The sequence below is a fragment of the Nerophis ophidion genome, linkage group LG27 (assembly GCF_033978795.1).
Source record: "Nerophis ophidion isolate RoL-2023_Sa linkage group LG27, RoL_Noph_v1.0, whole genome shotgun sequence".
NCBI classification, from domain to species: Eukaryota; Metazoa; Chordata; class Actinopteri; order Syngnathiformes; family Syngnathidae; genus Nerophis; species Nerophis ophidion.
The window spans coordinates 23,818,879-23,842,006 of NC_084637.1; the positions used below are offsets into that span (position 1 = coordinate 23,818,879).

Consider the following 23,128-nt stretch of genomic DNA (forward strand, 5'->3'; position numbering starts at 1 on the left):
CCGCGACCCGACCTCGGATAAGCGGAAGATGATGGATGGATGGACAATTTTAAAATTCCCCGGAGTTTCTTGTTGAAAACGTCGCGGAATGATGACGCGTGCGCGTGACGTCTCGGGTTGGAGGGGACATATTAGCCCAGCACCACTCACGGCTAAAAGTCATCTCTTTTCGTCGCATAATTACACAGTAATTTGGACATCTGTGTTGTTGAATCTTTTGCAATTTTTTCAATTAAAAATGGAAACTATCAGAATAATGCTGTTGGTGGAAAGCGGTGGATTGCAGCTGCCTTTAGCACCGGAACACAGCTTGCGTTTCTTTGTTTGTTGTGAAGGTTTAACACAGAGTGGTCAAGCGAACATGTTTCTCTATGTCAACCAGCAAGTTTTTGGATGGGAAAATTGTGATATTAAGTAGGCTCTTACCGGAGACTTCCTCCTGCAGCTCAAAGAGGCAGCTGTGATATTGGCTCCTCGGCAGCTCAGAGACACTGGCGTTCACCGCAGCCATCCGACTTTCAGGTATGACTATACAATCTCACTAAAAAACTATTAAAACAATAAGCAGATAAGGGATCTTCCAGAATTATCCTAGTAAATGTGTCTAATTACACCTTAAATTTCACACTGCCGTCACCTGGGGCCGTCGCTTTTTCTTTTTGTGCTTCTCTCTAACTTTCCTCATCCTCGAATCTTTCATCCTCGCTCAAATTAATGGGGAAATTGTCGCTTTCTCGGTCTGAATAGCTCTTGCTGCTGGAGGCTCAAATTATAAACAATGTGAGGATGTGAGGAGCTCTATAACACGTGACGTCAAGCGCACATTGTCTGCTACTTCCGGTAAAGGCAAGGCTTTTTTTTTATTAGCGATCAAAAGTTGCGAACTTTATCATCGATGTTCTCTACTAAATCCTTTCAGAAAAAATATGGCAATATCTCGAAATGATCAAGTATGACACATAGAATGGACCTGCTATCCCCATTTAAATAAGAAAATCTCATTTTAGTAGGCCTTTAAAGTACCAATGATAGTCACACACACACTAGGTGTGGTGAAATTTGTCCTCTGCATTTGACCCATCCCCTTGTTCACCCCCCTGGGAGGTGAGGGGAGCAGTGAGCAGCAGCGGTGGTCTCGCCTGGGAATCATTTTTGGTGATTTAACCCCCAATTCCAACCCTTCATGCTGACTGCCAAGCAGGGAGGTAATGGGTCCCATTTTTAAAGTCTTTGGTACGACCTACTGATCTCAGGGCAGACACTCTAACCCCTAGACCACTTAGCAGGGTAGCGCAAGTTCCATTGCCTTCTAAATGATTACCTCATGCGAGACAGTAGTTACATGACCTAATCTACATTAGCAGTCCAATTTCCTCGCTATGTAACGTTACAGGTTGGCACTAGTGACAAAACATGTCAGGTAACATAGCACATGTTACATGACATGAGTTCACAATGCGACGCAGTAAGCGTTACATTGCATCATGGGAGCAACGCAGGGTGAGTGTGGAACCGCCCGCCCGCTGTGGGAATCTTGGCGGAGTCGGCGTCCGCTATAAGAGACGACGGAATAAACGATTCAGCACTTTGACGTCCTCGCAGAAACTAGATCCGAGTGGGAGTAGGAGGGCACCAGGGCAGAGGTGTCTGCTAAAATAAGCAAACAGCCGCCTTTCATCGCCCCCCTGCAGGAGTTGCAATGCGAGCATGCACGTAGGAGACTGCATGTTCACAATTCACACGCAGCCAGTTTGCAATAGGTTGTTTATTGACAGCGTGCCGTGTTGGCCGTTTCCATAACAACGTGAATAAACAACACAAGCCCGCCATGCTAACAAGTGATGCTAAACTACATGAGAGCTGAGAGAGTCAACTTGTGGCTCGAAGTCTTACTTTGAAAGAATTCCTCAGTGGGAAACAAACCGTCCGTAAAGATGGAAGCGAGCTGACAGGAAGTGACATCACACACTGCAGAGGACCCATGACGTTGAGGACGGCGTCAACAGGATGCAGACCTTCGTCGTCCTCCTCAGTCGGACTTTTTGTCGCCGCTGGCCTGTTAGGGATGAAAACCGACGTGGTGAGCGCCTCCTGCGGGCTGGAGGGAAGCTTGCAGCCGGACAGGAAGTGTGGTTGTGTGTTTGTTTTACCAGCAGTTTGCTGTGTTCGTCCAGTAGTCTGTCGTATTCCACCGTTAAGTTTCCAGCTTGCTTTTTCATGGCACGAACGTCACCATCCGACTTTTGCAGCGCTACACACACACACACAGGTTATCATTTGGAATGGGGACCAAGTTTTTGATCATGACTTGTGGGGACCACCCTTTCTACAGGTTGTGGAGGCATACCATTTTTTTAGGTAAATTGGCCACTGCCCAGTTAGCTCATACATGTCTTTAAAGGCCTACTGAAACCCACTACTACACACCACGCAGTCTGATAGTTTATATATTACTGATGAAATATTAACATTGCAACACATGCCAATATGGCCGGTTTAGTTTACTAAATTGCAATTTTAAATTTCCCGCAGAATTTCTTGTTGAAAACGTCTCGGAATGATGACGCCTGCGCGTGACGTCATGGACTGTCAGGAAATATTAGCGCAGCACCACTCACGGCTAAAAGTCGTCTCTTTTCATCGGGCAATTAAACAGTATTCTGGACATCTGTGTTGCTGAATCTTTTGCAATTTGTTCAATTAATAATGGAGAAGTTGAAGTAGAAAGATGGAGTTGGGAAGCTTTAGCCTTTAGCCACACAAACACACGGTGATTCCTTGTTTAAAATTCCCGGAGGTGAAGCTTTACTATGGATCAGAGCGGTCAAGCGAATATGGTTCCCAACCATGTGTCAACCGGCAGGTTTCGGTGAGAAAATTGTGTTAAAAAGTCGCCTCTTACCGGAGATCTGTGGAGTTTGCGCCATCCTTGTATCTGCTGTGACTTCCCTCACACACTGGCCTCAAGACACCCGTGGACACACCCATCCGACTATCAGGTACTATTTAATCTCACTAAAACACTAGCAACACAATAGAAAGATAAGGGATTTCCCAGAATTATCCTAGTAAATGTGTCTAAAAACATCTGAATCCGTCCCAATGCAATCGCCTTTTTTTCTTCTTCTAGTCCTTCGCTATCATTATCATCATCCACGAATCTTTCATCCTCGCTCAAATTAATGGGGAAATTATCGTTTTCTCGGTCCGAATAGCTCTTGCTGCTGGAGGCTCCCATTAGAAACAATGTGAGGACGTGAGGAGCCCTCACCCTTGTGACGTCATCGTCTGCGACTTCCGGTGAAGACAAGGCTTTTTTATCAGCACCAAAAGTTGCGAACTTTATCGTCGATGTGTTCTACTAAATCCTTTCAGCAAAAATATGGCAATATTGCAAAACGATCAAGATTGACACATTGAAGGGACCTGCTATCCCCGTTTAAATAAGAAAATCTAATTTCAGTAGGCCTTTAAATCTCTGGCTTGATGAAGTAATGTGTTGATCATTCTCACTGGGGACCCTGGGGAAAAAGTGTTAATATGGTTCATGGGAACCAAATTTAAATCATTTAGCATAATTCACACAAATTGTACGTGACTACTGAGGACCATTTAAAAAAACAAAAATTTCAAATTAAATGACATGATCCTCAGAATACAGCACAACAGCAGCTGTCCTCTAATAGGAAGTTTCACCACTTAAATGTTAAAGCAAATCTCACACTTAAACTAACCAGTAAACATGTTTTACGGGCCAAAGCTTAAAAATCACTTAGGCATCTTCAGAATGGATATGACTATCATTTAAAAAAGGTTTCCCTTTAGGGAACCTGTTTTTTTGTCCCCATACCGTCAGAGGTCCCCTAAAGGTGACTTGTGTAAACAGAGCGATGTCCCCATTAAGTAAGCATTGCAAGAACATGCACACACACAATAAGCTTCAAAGCCAAAGATAGCCAGTTAGCATTGGCTTCCTTCTTAGCCTCCACACACACACACACACACACACACACACACACACACACACACACACACACACACACACCTTTCTTGGTGGCTTCCAGTTCCTCCGTCAAAGACTTCACTTCCCCCTTTAGAGTCTTGTTCTCTTCCTGGACTCCGCCTCCTTTTTTGCCCGCCTCGGGCACCTCAACGCCAGCGTCTCGTAGTTTCTAACCAGACCAAGAAGACAGAGGTGAAGACAGGTGATATGTCACTTATAGGGTCTCCCGTCACCAATGCAAATGAGAGCTCTATTTTTGTTTTGTTGTAAAATATTCATATTGATGTTACTCCACCAGCGGGTCTGATGGACCCGTTGCATTTTGTGGCTTTTAATGCCTCACAATCAAACACAGATGTTTAACTTATCCCAATAAACATCTGCTCAGTATTTTAACATAAGAGTGTTTGATTGTGAGGCATTAAAAGCCACAAAATGCAACGGGTCCATCAGACCCACAAACGCTGGCTGAGTAACAATATGAACATTGCACGGAAAATTTCTCTGCTGGTTTCTGCATCCCACAGGGATTTTTCTTTTGGGTTTCTGCACCTGCAGTTCCCACACAAGGTTGAAACATTGTTTGTCAACACTGTCTGCTCTCATTTTCTCGCGCATTTGACCCTCTGATGTTCTGTGTACCGACACTCTGTCCTCCTCCTGTCGAGGCCAGCTCTGTGTGTGTGTTGGTGGGTGGGTGCATGTGGTACACAGAACATCAATTTCCACACTTCTATTAGTTACATCTTATATGTAACAGAAATGTGTAGGGGGGTGTATGGTCATTAAATATGTATTCTGATATATGTTCTTCACAGAAGTTTGTTTGAGTCTCAGTTTGAAAAATTCAATAATTGTATAATTTTTCTTTTAATAAAAAATGAAAACAGGTCCCACAGACCCAAACACCACACATAGGAGTCACGGGCCACAGATGGCCCCTGTGCCGCACTTTGGGCAACACGGCTGTAGAAGCTAACTGTTAATGGCCACTATAGTCTTGGTACCGTAGTGTATCCTATGATCACACATGGGACGGGGGTTGTTTTACGTCAGCACCAGAAGTCGTAAAATCAGCTGTTCCCCCCGAAAAACGGCCAGGTGATGATTAGAGAAGTCCTTTAGCTTGTTTTATCATATAATGCTGCCATTGCACCTGTCAATGTTTACTTTTCACATTAAATCAACCAAAAATCCTGACTTTGGAGCAATGTTCACGGACTGTAGTATTTGGCTCTCTATTAAATGCAATGGTTTTCCGTATTGGGACCATGATTTCGGTCCTAACTTAATCACCGGTCCTCTTATGGAAAGTACTTTTCATTGTTGAGGTCTGAAGAATGGTAGAAATACAAGAAAAACACACACACACACACACACACACACACACACACACACACACACACACACACACACACACACACACACACACACACACACACACACACACACACACACACACACACACACACACACACACAAACTGTGTGGTGGTGGAGCATTTAGAATTCACACCTGTTTCACCTACACACACAGTCTCTATGGAGTGAGTAGTCAGTGGTCCTGACTGTAATGAGGTCAATGAAGGCAACAGTCAGTGAGTGAGTGCAGCAGCTGACCACTGACACAGTCAGCTGACCATCATAAATAAATAAAAAAACAAAAAAACAGGGCGTCGTCTTACTTTCACATACTGATACACCAAGACTCCGCCCACAAAAGGCCGACCAATGTTCTTTCTATTCTGGTCTTTACGGATTTGACACAGGCAAGTGTACAGGAGTATTAGAAATAGCAGTCATGTAATATTCAGCCGCTGCCCTCTCATTTAAAAATAAATATGAGTACACGTGAATAAATAGTCATTCGGCACGCAGCAGCAGCCATAGGGTGTAGCGCCCCCGCTGGCAAGGGGAAGAGTGACTTACGCCCTGCAGCACTTCGTTCTCCTCCATGAAGCTTTTGGCGGCTTTGCTCGCGCCCTCCGCCTGCTTCTTGAACGCCTCGTTAGAAGCCATCAGCAAGGCCTGCTGGGAGAGAAGCGTGGCCAGACGACGCAGCAACCTGCACGTACACACGCACAATCATCGTCAACAACCCTTAGACTTAGTTTGAAGTATGTTTCAAACAGGTTTGGATTGAATTGTAAGAGTTTGGATGGAGGTTTTGACGGTTAAAAAGTGAATTTGGGTGAGTTTCGTAAGGTAAAAGTTGAGCATGGATGAGGTTTTAACAATTAAAAGTGAGCTTGGATAAGGTTTTAAAAAAGGTACAAGGTGAGCCTGGACGAGGTTTTAAAAAAGGTACAAGGTGAGCCTGGACGAGGTTTTAAAGCAGGGGTCGGAAAACTTTACCACTCAAAGAGCCATTTCGACCCGTTTCACAAAATAAAGAAAATAATGGGAGCCACAAGACTCTTGATATTTATAATGAAATAACACTGTATAGTTTTTTGTTTTTTTTTGCTTTGTGCTATGTATAAACCAGGGGTCTCAGACACGTGGCCCGCAATTAAATTTGAAGATTTGATGTTAGTGCAGCCTGTGAGTTTTATATGAATGCCACTTATTAGCATCACGCATACAATTCCTCCCGATTTGTCCGGGAGACTAGCGGGTTACAGAGTGACTATTACCTCGGACGTCTGCTGAATATAACCCATTCAACGAAAATAAGTGCGTGCCCTCCACAAATAGTACAAAAGGTTTACCTGCCAGGTCACGTGTTGTATGTGGCTTCTGCAGACGCACACATACGACTGCAAGGCATTCTTGTTCAACAACCAAATAAAGGTCACACTGAGGGTGCCAGTTTAAACAACTTTAACACAGTTACAAATATGCGCCACACTGTGAACCCACTCCAAACAAGAATGACAAATACATTTCGGGAAAACATCCGCACTGTAACACGACATAATTATATTTGTTATGTTGTGTTTATGTTGTGTTACAGTGCGGATGTTTTCACGAAAAGTGTTTGTCATTCTTGTTTGGTGTGGGTTCACAGTGTAGCGCATATTAGTAAGAGTGTTAAAGTTGTTTATATGACAACCCTCAGTGTAACCTGCATGGCTGTTGAACAAGTATGCTTTTCAATCGCATGAGATTGTATATGAGGTTTCACACAATACGTGACCAGCCGGCACGCACATAGAGTTGTGTAACAGCGGGCACAACTACATGTATTTGAAGATGCCATCACGGCCCGCCCTCAATGTTGCTGTCCGAGTGAAAATCGCTGTATGCAAACCTCAAACAATTTAAAGGAAAGGCACTGAGATCAAAAATCTCCCGGTAAAATCGGGAAGGTCAGCAAGTTTACAGCTGAGCCACACCAGAGTGATCGAAGAGCCGCATGCGGCTCCGGAGCCACGGGTTGCCGACCCCTGTTTTAAAAAGGTACAAGGTGAGCCTGGATGAGGTTTTAAAAGGTACAAGGTGAGGCTGGATGAGGTTTTTAGGGTTAAAGGTGAGCCTGGATGAGGTTTCAAAAGGTACAAGGTGAGCCTGGATGAGGTTTTAAAAGGTAGAAGGTGAGCCTGGATGAGGTTTTAAAAAAGGTACAAGGTGAGCCTGGATGAGGTTTTTAGGGTTAAAGGTGAGGCTGGATAGGGTTTTTTAGGTAAAATGTGAGCCTGGATGAAGTTTATAAGGTAAAATGTGAGCGTGAATGAGGTTTTTAAGGTAAAAGGTGGGCCTGGATGGGGTTTAAAAGGTACAAAGTGAGCTTGGATGAGGTTTTTAAGGTAAAAAGTGAGCTTGGATGAGGTTTTAACAGCAAAAAGTGAGTTTAGAGTAGTGGTTCTATAACTCTTATCACCAAGTATCACCTCAAAAAACACTTGGCTCTCCAAGTACCACTTTAATGACCAAAATTAAAATACAGTAGCAAAGTAGGCCTTAGGGTTGTTCCGGTACCAAAATGTATTTCGGTACTTTTCTAAATAAAGGGGGACCACAAATAATGTCATTATTAGCTTTATTTAAAAAAAAAACATCTTAGGGTACATTAAACATATGTTTCTTATTGCAACTTAGTCATTAAATAAAATAGTGAACATACAAGACAACTTGTCTTTTAGTATTAAGTAAACAAACAAAGGTTCCTAATTAGTCTGCTGACATATGCAGTAACATGTTTCATTTGTTCTATTATTTTGTTATTATGAAGGACAAACTGTTAAAATGTATTATTAATCTACTTGTCAATTTACTTTCAACATGTTCTATCTACACTTGTGTTCAAATGTAATAATCACTGATTCTTCTGTTGCTTGATACTTTACATTAGTTTTCGATGATACCACACATTTGGGTATTGATCTGATACCAAGTCGTTACAGGATCATACATTGGTCATATTCAAAGTACTCATGTGACCATGGACATATTTCCTGAGTTTATAAACATAATATTCTCACATTATTAACTAGGTCCACTCGACATCCATTGCACCTGTCGATTTAATCATAGTAGTATCGACTAGATACACTCTTGTACTTGGTATCATTACAGTGGATGTCAGATGTAGCTCCACCCATGGCATTTGTTTACATCCAGGGGTGCTTGCTTGCTGTTAGCGGTGAGCTACTGCATCCTCCTACGGTGTATAGTGAAGCATGTTTAGCTATTCCTCTTCCTGCAGTGATAATGCTACTTGTAAGGAACTTAATTTGTCGCCATGGAGGCGAGAATTAGTGATTTAGAAGTAGCTAAAACACTGCCGACTGCAGCTCGATGTTAGCTGCTAACTAGCTATCCATGTCTTAAAGCACCTCTTCCTAAGGGGAATTTTAGTGTTATAACTTCACCTTTATCGTCAGTTTTTAAGCCAAAATGCGTCCGTTCTCCCTTTTCTGTCTACAGACCGTGTCTGCTTGTAAGTACTCCGTGTGTGTGCGCTGCCGAACACGCTCCTCTGCTTGTAAATCCAGCAATGTCATGCCCGTTAAAAATAACCCCAAAAAACAATAAGAGAACCGGTACTTTTCAAACAGAGGTATAGTACCGTTTTTGATTCATTAATACCGCGATACTATACTAGTACCAGTACACTGTACAATGCAAGGAGGCCTACATATTCATTAAAAAAACAAGGCACAGATTATATTAAGTATATTTAACATTTATAGCTACTATAACATTACCCACAGTTTGAACAGTAACACTGTGTTTGAACATTTTAAAAATAAAACACTAATCACTTAAGTTATTCTTTGGCGGACCACCAGGTGGAGCCTGCATAAAAGTAGTGGCACCTGTACCACAGTTTGAGAACCTCGGGTTTGGACAGTTAAAAGTGAGCCGACACTGGCTGCAGAAAAAGATGTGTGTGTGTGTGTGTGTGTGTGTGTGTGTGTGTGTGTTATAGTGTGTAGTGATTTTATATTTAGAAACACACACACAGACACACAGACACACACACACACACACACACACACACACACACACACACACACACACACACACACACACACACACACACACACACACACAGTGAGCGCGTGGCGTTGACAGGTGGTGATGATGTAAGCACGAAGGAGCAAGGGGGAATGTCATTCATGGAATGAAAGTGAGGCGCCATGTTTTGTACCTTAATGATGAGTTGGAACATTAACGAATGAATGAATAAATGAATGAATGAATGATGCGTTTAGGCACATGAGCGCAAAGAGACGAGACGACTGACGCAGAGGCGACTCAGTGGCCCAAATATGGCGTGCGAGTCACACACCGTCCGGAAATAACCGATCAGCTGCCAACCCTTCCACTAACTCGTGTACCAAAATGGAAGTCTACTGGTCACTACTGTATGTGTGTGTGTGTTTGTGTGTGTGTGTGTGTGTACAGCGCCCCCTGCTGGCAGCTGCTCTTCCTACATCAACAACCAACATGAAAGGATGATTTTGTTATTTCTATTTTTCATGAAATAACTACCATCCATCCATTTTCTACCGCTTATTCCCTTTTTAGGGTTGCGGGGGGTGCTGGCACCTATCTCAGCCACAATCGGGCGGAAGGCGGTGTACACCCTGGACAAGTCGCCACCTTATCGCAGGGCCAACACAGATCGACATTCACACTCACATTCACACACTAGGGACCATTTAGTGTTGCCTAACTACCATTCAGACTAAAACAAATATAATTAAATTAAATATTAAAATGTACGTGTAATGTAATATTTATAACAAATATACATGAATGGGTTATACTTGTATAGCGCTTTTCTACCTTCAAGGTACTCAAAGCGCTTTGACATTATTTCCACACACACACACACACACACACACACACACACACACACACACACACACACACACATTCACACACTGATGGCGGGAGCTGCCATGCAAGACCCTAACCACCACCCATTAGGAGCAAGGGTGAAGTGTCTTGCTCAAGGACATAACGGACAAGGTTGGTAGAAGGTGGGGATGGAACCAGGAACTCTCAGGTTTCCAGCACAGCCACTCTCACAACCACGCCACGCCGTTCCCAAAATGTACATTTAATGTAATATTTAAAATATTTATATTCATTAATATACATATGTATTTAAAACATTTGTAGCATTATTTGTATCAATCAATCAATCAATCAATGTTTATTTATATAGCCCCAAATCACAAATGTCTCAAAGGACTGCACAAATCATTACGACTACAACATCCTCGGAAGAACCCACAAAAGGGCAAGGAAAACTCACACCCAGTGGGCAGAGAGAATTCACATCCAGTGGGATGCCAGTGACAATGCTGACTATGAGAAACCTTGGAGAGGACCTCAGATGTGGGCAACCCCCCCTCTCTAGGGGACCGAAAGGAATGGATGTCGAGCGGGTGAAAGTTCAATCCATAGTGGCTCCAACACAGCCGCGAGAGTTCAGTTCAAGCGGATCCAAGACAGCAGCGAGAGTCCCGTCCACAGGAAACCATAATAAAAGTGTTTTTTTACGAACCACAGATTGTAATTGATTGAACATAAATTGATACTGTATCTCATTTCCTTGATGTTAAATCGATCAGAATCAGTAATTTGCAGAAACAAAGTAGAATTGGTAAAGATTTTGACAAATAAAACAAATCATGCCATAAATAGTTATATAAAAAAGTAATATGTAATTGTAGCGTAACTATTTTTTGGTCAAAAATCTATTAGATGTATAGAAAATACTTGTTAATTTATTAACATGTGAAAATCCATACATAGTCAATTCATTCATTTACGATTGAAATATTTATATTGATATTGTATTTAACCAAAAATGAATTAATTGACAATTTATTCAATTTCACATGTCAATAAATTAACGAGTATTTCCTATATATTTTTATATTGATTTAAAAACTATCACAATAATTAAACATTTCCAATCATAAATTACTTTTTTGAAAACTACTCATGGCATGAATTTTATTTGTGTAATAATTTAATTTTCAACAACTTTTTTTTTTTACGGATTACCAATTATGATAGATCTACCATTAAGAAAATTAAAAACAGTATCAATGTAATTGTTTTAATCTTCAATCACTCAATCAATTTATTGATTTATACTTGTTGATAAATGAGTATTTCCTATAGGTTTTGATATTGATTTACTTTGACAAAAAAAAATTGTCTCATAATTAAATATTTGAAAACATTTAATAATATATTACTTTTTTAAACTACTCATGGCATGATTTTTATATGTGTAATAATTTCATTTTTAACAACCTTTTTTTAACAAATTATGATAGATGGATAGATAGATAGATAGATCCTTATTTATTCCTTCAGGAAAATTAATAGATAGACCATTAAGAAAATTAAATACAATATTAATCTTAAATTAAAAATTCATCGATTTTACATCTTAAAAAATTAACTAGTATTTCCTATATATTTGTATATTGATTTAATTTTGACCAAAAATAGTCACATAATTAAATAATTGAAAACATTAAGTAATATACTACTTTTTTATATGACTCACGGCATGATTTTTATTTGTGTAATAATTTCATTTTTAAACGAATTAGCAATTATGATAGATTTGCCATTAATAAAATTAAATATCCATACAATTTCAATCTTAAATTAATTTACAATTTATTTATTTTCACATGTTAATAAACTAACTAGTATTTTTTTTTACATTCTTAATAAATTGACTTTAATAGGGATGAAAAAAATTATTAGAATCACATATTAATATCTATGTTTATTAATATAGTTTTTTTAAACTATTGATGGCATGATTTTTTCCCATCATGAAATTTTTGTCAATTTTTTTTTTACGAATTCTGACAGATGTAACAAAAAAATAAAATAAATTATTTGAATTGTATATTAAATAATCGGCCATTTTTTCCCACATGAGAAATTATCTACCGGTAGTATTTCCTATATATTCTTAATATATTGATTTATTTTTGACAAAAAAAAACAAAAAACGTGTTACATAAATCTAATCTATTATTAAGATGTTCAGCATAGTGTGTGTGTGTGTGTGTGTGTGTGTGTGTGTGTGTGTGTGTGTGTGTGTGTGCGTGTGTGTGTACTCACAGACAGAGCAGGAGAGCGAATCCCGCGATGTAAAGATTTCTTTGAGCTCGAAAGAGCTTCATGTGAATGTGCTCCACGGCTGTTGGATTGTTGCTCAGGTCCACCTTCTCCGTCACGCTGTACTTCCTCACCTCGCGGAAGGCGTCTGCAACAACACGGCCAAGTGACATCATCACCGCTATGCCACAACTGCACGCAATTCCGTGTCGAATGGGCGGCCATTTCGGCACGGCAGGAACCTCTAAAAAAAAAGGGTATCCAAACTTTTTCCAGCGAGGGCGGCGTAAATAAAAATCAAAAGGATGTGGGGGTGACGTTGATACACCTTAAACACTAAAGATACTACAATCAATACAATATACCATATTTCCTTGAATTTCCGCCGGTAGCGTTAATTAATTTAAAACCTCTTCTCTGTCTTGCGCTTACCAAAGGCATGCGGTAAAAGTAAGCATGCGCTAATTATTTTAAAACCTCTTCTCACTCCGGCACTTACCAAAGGCATGTAGTAAAAATTTGAGTGTGATGTAAGCTTGGACCTTAAATCCGACTGAATAGCTCTTAATCTTCTTCCCTTTATGCGATTTCAAATTACCGGTATTGAAATCAGCCTCCTCCATTTTGAAAATGATGACAGGGGAAGTGTCACTCGGGACGTCACGAGTTTGACCAGTTGGTAATACTAAGCATGCGTGAATTATTTTGGGAAGAGAGTTTGAGCCGGCAGTAATTCAAGGCAGGTGCATACTATATGCCCTGCGGCAATTCAAGGAAATATGGTAGGTCAATTATTTTATGTTAAGCTAAATCTTTAACCTGCTAATTGTATAGCCATTTTTGCAGCCAAATGCCTCAGACTCATAACTTGGTCCTTAAAAAATGCCAATTGTTTGCACAGTAATTTTTGTAGCCATTTAGCAGCCAAAAACATAGCTCAGACTCATATGACTTGGTACTTGACACATGCTAACATTAGCATTGTAGCATGACTTCATTAGCATTTAATTTTATTTTTGCCAATTTTACAGCCCAACACCTCAGATTCATGTAACTTGGTACTGGACACATGCTAACTGTGAACATGATTATTCTAGCGTAATACCATTAGCATGTTACCCTGTTTTCTGCCAATGTTGCGGCCAAACACCTCAAAGACATTAGCATTCTAGTGGCAATTTTTTTTGCAAATTTTACAGGCAAACACTTTCAGATTCCTATAACTTGGTACTTGACACATGCTTACTGTTAGCATGATAATGTCAGCATGCTAACAAAAGCATTGTTGGATGCCTACTTTAGCATTCTAGTGGCAATTTTCTGTGTGCAAATTTTACAGGCAAACACTTTCAGATTCCTATAACTTGGTACTTGACACATGCTTACTGTTAGCATGATAATGTCAGCATTCAAGCGTAATAACCTTAGCATGCCATCCTTATTTTTATTTTTTTGACAATTTTGAGGCCAAACACTTCAGAGTCATAAAATGTGGTACTTGACATGTTAACTGTTAGCATGATTTTGTTAGCATTATAACGTCATAACATTGACATGCTAACTTTATTAGCCAAACTTGCAGTTCAACACATCAGACTTATTTAACTTGGTACTTGACACATGCTAACTGTTAGCATGCCTACATTAACATTCTAGTGTGCCAATTTTACAGCCAAACACCTCAGATTCCCAAAACTTGGTACTTAACACATGCTAACTGTTAGCATTCTGGCGTAATAACATTAGCATGCTAGCTTTGTTTTTTAGCCAATTTTGCAGGCAAACAGCTCGGAGTCATACATTTTGGTACTCGACATAAGCTAACTGTTGGCATGATAATGTTATCATTCAGCCGAGAACCTCAGTTATATAACTTAATACATGCTAACTTTTAGCATGTTTAGTTTTGTTGTTTTTTTACCATATTTTATATGCATCATAGTCACATGACCTATTACTTGACGCATTATAACTGTTAACATTTAAGTTTGGCTTGCCCATTTAAAAAGTCAAATAACCCATTATTGTCACACACACACGCTAGATGTGGCGAAATTATTTTCTGCATTTGACCCATCACCCTTGATCACCCCCTGGGAGGTGAGGTGAGCAGTGAGCAGCAGCGCTGGCTGCGCCCGGGAATCATTTTTGCTGATTTAACCCCCAATTCCAACCCTTGATGCCGAGTGTTAAGCAGGGAGGAAATGGGTCCCATTTTTATAGTCTTTGGTATAACTCGGCCGGGGTCTGAACTCACGACCGCACACAATTTCTCCCAAAATCGCATATTCTATTTTTTTTTTTTGTCATAACATCCATTTATGTACCTTTTCATCTTTGCGAACAAGAAGTCGTTACGGCGCTGAATGAGCGTGCTTAAGTTCTGCAAAAAGCCAAATAAAAAGGAAAACGATGACATCTCGTGCAAAATTTTGTATCACTACAGTTCGTCACTTGTGGGTTTATTCTCTCGGAAAATTTCGTCGTCTTCTGAACTGCACCAACTTATGTTTTGTTCAGATAGCTTAGCTTATACTGACCTACTTTGGATTGCTGGAAAAAGTTCAGATACCACGGCTTTAGAGGCTCTACTGTGTTGTCGTGAACATATGCACGCACTTACCAATGAGCAGGAAGACCAAGATGGCCATGGCCACCATAAAGGAAGTGTTTCCATACCAGGCAATGGTTTGGACCAGCCGAGACCGGAAGATGCTGTTCCACCTGGACCAACACACACAGTTACAAAGAGAACGCACCATATTTGGCTCCACCTAGCGACCAAAGCAGCACATGACAAAAACAGTGAGGTAAGAACTATATCAATAAAATGTTTCCAAAGTGCAGCCTGCAGCTACGTTTTTTTTTTTACGGCCCTTGACACATTCTATGAATACTATTACAAAAAAAAGAGTGGAATAAAAGAGTGAAATGTAAAAAGAAAAAGTTGCAACAACACAAACCTGCCTTCTTCAAAACGGTCATTGCTAAAAAATAATAATTCATCAAAATCAATGTTATGAATTATTGACCTATTGAGGGCTTTGATTACATCAAACATTGCCCTCTGAAATATTTTTTGTGGAAAATATTACAAAGTTTGTGTGTTTGCCATATTGAAAACAACTGTGTTTTTTTTGTTTTTTTTTACGACAAAAAGAGCATACGATATCCACAAAAAAATATTAAAAAATAATAAAACCTTAAAATCAGACTTGATCTAGAGATTTAAGCGTTGAAAGTTAAAAAATTAAGACTTATTTTTAACACTTTTATGAGTGGGACCATTTTGGAACCCTAAGAATTTTAGTGTGATTTTTTTTTTTTTACATCATTGAACAAAAAATAAAAATATATCAAAATCAATGTTATGAATTTAAGGTTCCAATTACTTCCCATCAAATATTCCATTTTGAAATATTTCCGAGTAAAATATCGCATATTTTGTGTGTTTGCCATATAAAAAACTACGTTTTCTTTGACAAAAAACCAACAAAAATAAAACATGAAAAAAATAAACTCACAGTGAGTTGATTTAGACACTCAGGAGTTGAAAGTTTAAAAAAGAAAGACTTATTTAACACTTTTATGAGTGGGACGCTTCTGGAACCCTAAGAATTTTAGTTTTTTTTTTTTTTTTTTACCTCATTGAACAAAAAATAAAAATCTATTAAAATCAATGTTATGAATTTAAGGCTCCAATTACTTCCCATCAAATATTCCACTTTGAAATATTTCTGAGGAAAATATTGCCTATTTTGTGTGTTTGCCATATAAAAAACATAGTTTTCTTTGACAAAAAACATGAGGGGAAAAAAACTCAGTGAGTTGATCTAGACACTCAGGCGTTGAAAGTAAAGAAGAAAAAAATACAAAAAAAATTAAGATTTCTTTTTAACACTTTTATGAATGGGACCCCAAAAATTGTAATGTGATTTTTTTTAAACCTCATTGATCAAAAAATAAAATTCTATCAAAATCAATGCTATGAATTATTGACCTATTTAGGGTTTCGATTAATTAATATCAAATATTCACCTTGGAAATATTTCTGAGGAAAATATTGAATATTTTGCCATATAAAAAACAATGTTTTCTTTGACAAAAAGGGAAAAAAATTACATGAAAAACCCCCAAAACTCACAGGGAGTTGGTCTAGAGGGGGGCAATATAGCTCGGTTGGTAGAGTGGCCGTGCCAACAACTTGGGAGTTCTAGGTTCAATTCCCACTTCCGCCATCCTAGTCACTGCCGTTGTATCCTTGGGCAAGACACTTTACCCACCTGCTCCCAGTGCCACGCACACGGGTTTAAATGTAACTTAGAAATTGGGTTTCACTGTGTAAAGTGCTTTGAGTCACTAGACAAAAAACGCTATATAAATATATTTCACCTCACTAGACATTCAAGAGTTGAAAGTTAAAAGAAATAAAAAAAATATTGACTGAAGTCACTTGACTCCTAGCGGCTTCTGCAACTCTCACTTGCGCAACTTTAGAGCGCTTGTCAGGTTAACAGGAAGACAAAGACTGTTCTACGAGAGTCTAACACAATGCATCATGGGAACTGCCATTTTCATCGACGCGTTGTACGTACCTCTTAGCAGAAATGAAGGGAATACACAAGAGGAGGACCAAGAAGACCTCCACGTATAAGAAGGCGGCCACCGCTGTCCACTGGAGACTCATCCCTGACACACACAACATTACATAGGTGAAAAGGGGAGGGAAAGCTGTGGAATGCGCGCAAACTGCAGAAATTAGACGCAGCCCGGACACACAGAGCACTTAAGCGAAGGTGGCGTGGCAACCCCGACACACATAGACATCTTATAAGTAGACGCAGCATTGGCTGCTGTGATGTGAAAAAAATTGGTCCGCCATCTTGAAGTGGTGATGAGGAGCCGGCGAGCAGCCAAAACTGACAGTTGACGGGTAGAAAACAAAGATGGTGTTCAGCGTTTTCCTGCTCAAATGAGCGGACTGTTTAAAATTGGAATCGGGGGTTTACTTTCCACAATTAAGATTTAACATTAACGTACTATTGGTTGTATTTTGTGAAACTTCACCAGCCACCACTGATTATGATGCATTCTCATTTTAGGTAAAGTATATTAGTGCGTCTGCCTCACAATACGAAGGTCCTGCAGTCCTGGGTTCAAATCCAGGCTCGGGATCTTTCTGTGTGGAGTTTGCATGTCCTCCCCGTGAATGCGTGGGTTCCCTCCGGGTACTCCGGCTTCCTCCCACTTCCAAAGACATGCACCTGGGGATAGGTTGATTGGCACCACTAAAATTGGCCCTAGTGTGTGAATGTGAGTGAGAATGTTGTCTGTCTATCTGTGTTGGCCCTGCGATGAGGTGGCGACTTGTCCAGGGTGTACCCCGCCTTCCGCCCGATTGTAGCTGAGATAGGCGCCAGCGCCCCCCGCGACCCCAAAAAGGGAATAAGCGGTAGAAAATGGATGGATGGATGGATAACACAATACGATTATAATGCATTCTCATTTTAGGCAAAGTATAAGACAATACTTTAACAGTATAATTGCAACCAGAAATAAGTCTTCAAGTAACAATATTCAAATATGAACATTGTTGGGTAAGACAGAATTTGGTTTTATTCTGAATCCAGTGAAGCAGATTGGTGGTTTTAGTTGATATAAAGATTTTCAGGTGTTTATATATGTTTATGTTTAAGTATTTGGCAGACGCTTTTATCCAAAGCGACATACATAAAAAATACATACTGTCCAAAAACATGCACCTGGGGATAAGTTGATTGGCAACACTAAATTGGCCCTAGTGTATGAATTTGAGTGTGAATGTTGTCTTGTCTGTGTTGAGGTGGCGACTTGTCCAGGGTGTACGCCGCCTACCGCCCAAATGCAGCTGTACGGTAGAAAATGAATGGATGGATGTAAACATTTAAGGAATGAATGTAATACAAAATATCAACCCAAAGTGTCAAGACAGAATAAACTCTCTGCTGCTGCAGCAACAGAGATACAGTCTATAGCAGGGGTCTCAATCATGCGGCCCGCGGGCCAATTGCAGCCTGTGAGACGTTATTTTGCGGCCCGCACTTTGATATGACAATTCAACGTTGGTGCAGCCCGCGAGTTTAATATGAACGGCGCTTGACGGCGTCATACTTGTCATCGTCATACTTGTCATCGTTCCCAACCTTACCGGAAGTCCCCTGACTTTCAGGGAATCCATTCTTACGAATTCTCTGCCGATTTTTCTCATACAACATTATTCAGGGGATGCTATAATGTCACTGTCAATAGTGCCTTCCACATCCTATACAGACAGCGAGCAAGCCTATTAGTACGTTGCATCTAGCTGTGCAGTATGCACATGTGCTACAACAAGACATATTTGATCAACAGCTACACACGTCACACTGAGGATGGCCGTAAAAAAAACTTTAACACTGTTACAAATATGTGCCAGACTGTGAACCCACACCAAACAAGAATGACAAACACATTTCAGGAGAACAGAATTATCTCGTAATACAACACAAACACAACAGAACTAATACCTAGAATCCCATGCAGCCCTAACTCTTCCGGGCTACAATATACACACCCCCCCTACAACCAACACCCCACGTCCTCACCCTCCCTATTTGCGTCGGTTGAGGTGGTGTATATAATAGCCCGGGAGAGTTAGGGCTGCAAGGTGTTCTGGTATATGTTCTCTTGTGTTTAAGTTGTGTTAGGGTGCCGATGTTCTCCCAAAATGTGTTTGTCATTCTTGTTTGGTGTGGGTTCAAAGTGTGGCGCATATTTGTAACAGTGTTAAAGTTGTTTATACGGCCACCCTCATTGTTACCTGTATGGCTGTTGATCAAGTACGTCTTGCAGCCACTAACGTTGTTCTGTACAGGTCTCACATAATATGATACTGTCTTTTTAGTCATGTGATGTTAAGGCGTGCGCGATGACAAGCTGTAGAGCTGCAGTCCTCTTATTGAGAGTGTGCTAACTCCTGGGAGTACGTGAAGGTATGCCAAGGGACAAATGAGATTTATTAAAAATATTCTAAAAAAAAAAAAATGGCAATTCATAAATACCCAATAAATATATTTATTAACACTTCAACAACATAGGAATATAGGTTTATAAACTGTGAAAATATGTGCAACAATGCAATATTCAGTATTGACAGCTACATTTTTGTGGACATATTCCATAAATATTGATGTTAAAGATTTCTTTTTTTGTTAAGAATTAAGTTCATGAATCCAAATGGATCTCTATTACAATCCACAAAGTTGGCACTTTAAGTTGATGATTACTTCTATGTGTAGAAATCTTTATTTATAATTGAATCACTTGTTTATTTTTCTACAAGTTTTTTAGTTATTTTTTATATCTTTTTTTCCCCAAATAGTACAAGAAAGACCACTACAAATGAGCAATATTTTGCACGGTTATACAATTTAATAAATCAGAAACTGATGACATAGTGCTGTATTTTACTTCTTTATCTCTTTTTTTCCAACCAAAAATGCTTTGCTCTGATTAGGGGGTACTTGAATTCACAGGGGGTACATCACTGAAAAAAAGGTTGAGAACCACTGTTGTAGAGGACGTTAAAGGCAGTGCAGTCCCGGCAGCCCTTAATAATGTCGGCCGGGTGAAAATTGGGACAAATTCGGGAAAATGGTTGCACCGGTAGATTGTCGGGAGGTGCACTGAAATTCAGGAGTCTCCCGGAAAAATCGTGAGGGTTGGCAAGTATGTTGCTAGGGCGGGAAAGCCATTCATAGAAGGTGAATTCTTTAAAAAGTGCATGTTAGATTTTTTAAGAAATCTTTTCTTGCGGCCCAGGCTCACCCACTTTCTGCATACAGTGGCCCCCAGGTAAATTGAGTTTGAGACCCCTGGTCTATAGGTCCCAAAGATATATAAATATCTTAAGTATTCATACATTGTGTATGTAGGATATATGCATGTTTATATAACCTAATCATATTATTTCTTCAATTTAAAAATACCTGATCGTTTTTCCCCCTTTTCTGGGATTATATTCCCAGTTTTGATCTCGGACGTCCGGTCAGTTATAACATATTAGAATATTCTATTACTGTTAAAGGCCTACTGAAACCCACTACTACCGACCACGCAGTCTGATAGTTTATTTATCAATGATGAAATATTATCATTGCAACACATGCCAATACGGCTTTTTTAGTTTACTAAATTGCAATTTTAAATTTCCCTCGAGTTTCTTGTTGAAAACGTCTCACTAAAACACTATTAAAACAATGAGCAGATACGGGCTCTGCCAGAATTATCCTAGTAAATGTGTCTAATTACATCTGAAACGCTCACACTCCCGCCCCCCGGAGCGGCAGTGTGAGCCGCTTTCATCCTCGCTCAAATTAATGGGGAAATTGTCGCTTTATTGGTCTGAATTACTCTTACTGCTGGTGGCTCCCATTATAAACAATGTGAATATGTGTGGAGCCCTGCAACTCGTGACGCCACGCGCAGATGTTGTAAGCATTTCACCAATCCCGCGCAATTTGCAAATTATACGTCATTTCCATTGTGCGCAAGCAATTTGCATATCGCAAGACGAGATTTTGTGGATGGTTTAGTCAGTAACCCTACATTATTATATTCTATAAATAGTAAACAAAGTTGTGGTAGTAGTTTAGTCAGTTGTTTAGTCGTGGATGTACACTGTATAGTGGTTAAGGTTGGACTGATTTGAGGGCAATACTTAGTTATATTGTCCAGACTACAAATGAATAGATTTCCATAAGTATTTAATGAGTTATTTTGACACCAAAAACCTGTATTTGTGCCCATTAATTTGCAAAATGTGCACCACACATTATTCAAATATATAGCTAGAAGCAATTTGCAAAAAGATTGCTCAAATTATAAACAATGTGAGGATGTGAGGAGCCCTCACACCGGTGACGTCACGCGCACATCGTCTGCTACTTCCGGTACAGGCAAGGATTTTTTATGAGCGACCAGAAGTTGCGAACTTTATCGTCGATGTTCTGTACTAAATCCTTCCAGCAAAAATATGGCAATATCTCGAGATGATCAAGTATGACACATAGAATGGACCTGCTATCCTCGTTTAAATAAGAAAATCTCCTTTCAGTAGGCCTTTAAGTAAACTATGAATATTAAAACACACCAAAACATGTGTCCTCTATCATAGCTACACGTATGACAAAAAAACGCGTGAAAATCAGTGGTATTCAGAGAGGCAAAATTAATTAAATGCGCTGAAAGCTCATTGCTGCTGCCAAATGAATTGCACTGAGTGGAGCGGACCACCACTCCAAGATGGCGGCCCCGCGTCTCGTAGAAGCTCGATGTTGTGTTTACTTAGAAGATGTCTATAGCGAAGGGGGCGTGGCTCTCCCGCGACTCGCCCAAGCTGCAGGCTACAGCTGCGGGAATTAGACACAGCCTCAAACACACCCAGTTTCTCCACTTTTACCGAACAAAAAAAAGTGCGTCGCTACAGTTTGTACAATCTATATAAATGTTTGATTCAACAAGACTTCAAAGTGCGAACATGAGCTACCTGACCATAAACAACAACTGCAGGCAATAAGCTAGCTAGCTACGGAGGCGTACAACCCACAAATAAAGTAGAATACACTTTATCAAATGACTCACCTGCGGATGTTACAAACACTAACTAAAAGTGTTAAAAGAGTCACAGAAATATTCCAAACTGTCTTTCACTGCCGACTAGTTTGCCTTTTTTGCTGCACTCGGCTGTGTCGAGACTCCACTTCCTGTTTCCGGTGCAAGTAGCCAGCTCATCGCGATGCCGACGCTTGATAGGTTACATACCTTAGAAGGGGCGGGGCAACAGAGCGATCGTCGCGAACGTGATTACGCCGCCGTCCTAATATGTGTAAATATAAATATAAACATAGATATTGCAATAAAACACACTATGATAAACATAGATAGTACAATAAAATACACTGTTATATATATGGAATGTACTAATATTGTGACTTCAGGAAAATTGTCTTTTTAGATTTGCGCATGCGCGCTGCGTACATAGCTATTGGCGCGAATTTTGACAAGTGTGCTGTTCTAAATCGATTGCAGCTGTTATGCCTTTACCGATAAGAAGTATTTTTTTTAATTATTTCATTGTCTTTATTGTACTTCTGTGCCCTCTCATTTTGTTGTTGCGAATTGTAATTTAATCAATCAATCAATCAATGATTATTTATATCAGGGATCACCAACGCTGTGCCCGCGGGCACCAGGTAGCCCATAAGGACCAGATGAGTAGCCCACTGTCTGTTCTAAAAATAGCTCAAATAGCAGCACTTACCAGTGAGCTGCCTCTATTTTTTTTAATTGTATTTATTTACTAGCAAGCTGGTCTCGCTTTGCTCAACATTTTTAATTCTAAGAGAGGCAGAACTCAAATAGAATTTGAAAATCCAAGAAAATATTTTAACGACTTGGTCTTCACTTGTTTAAATAAATTCATTTATTTTCTTACTTTGCTTCTTATAACTTTCAGAAAACAATTTTTGAAAAAAAAATACAACCTTAAAAATGA

General features: G+C 39.8%; 1 protein-coding gene across 1 annotated transcript; it reads right to left on the reverse strand.

Annotated features, from left to right (window-relative positions):
- Positions 1-1,750: 1,750 nt before the first annotated feature.
- On the reverse strand, positions 1,751-22,376 carry bcap31 (B cell receptor associated protein 31). Its single transcript, XM_061889261.1, has 8 exons — positions 22,216-22,376; positions 17,151-17,244; positions 15,179-15,279; positions 12,559-12,703; positions 5,932-6,067; positions 4,046-4,172; positions 2,151-2,251; positions 1,751-2,056 (listed from the first exon to the last, which is right to left on the reverse strand). The coding sequence occupies exons 2-8, from the start codon at positions 17,240-17,242 to the stop codon at positions 2,030-2,032; spliced, it is 729 nt and encodes a 242-aa protein (XP_061745245.1). The 5' UTR covers positions 17,243-17,244; positions 22,216-22,376; the 3' UTR covers positions 1,751-2,029.
- Positions 22,377-23,128: the final 752 nt, after the last annotated feature.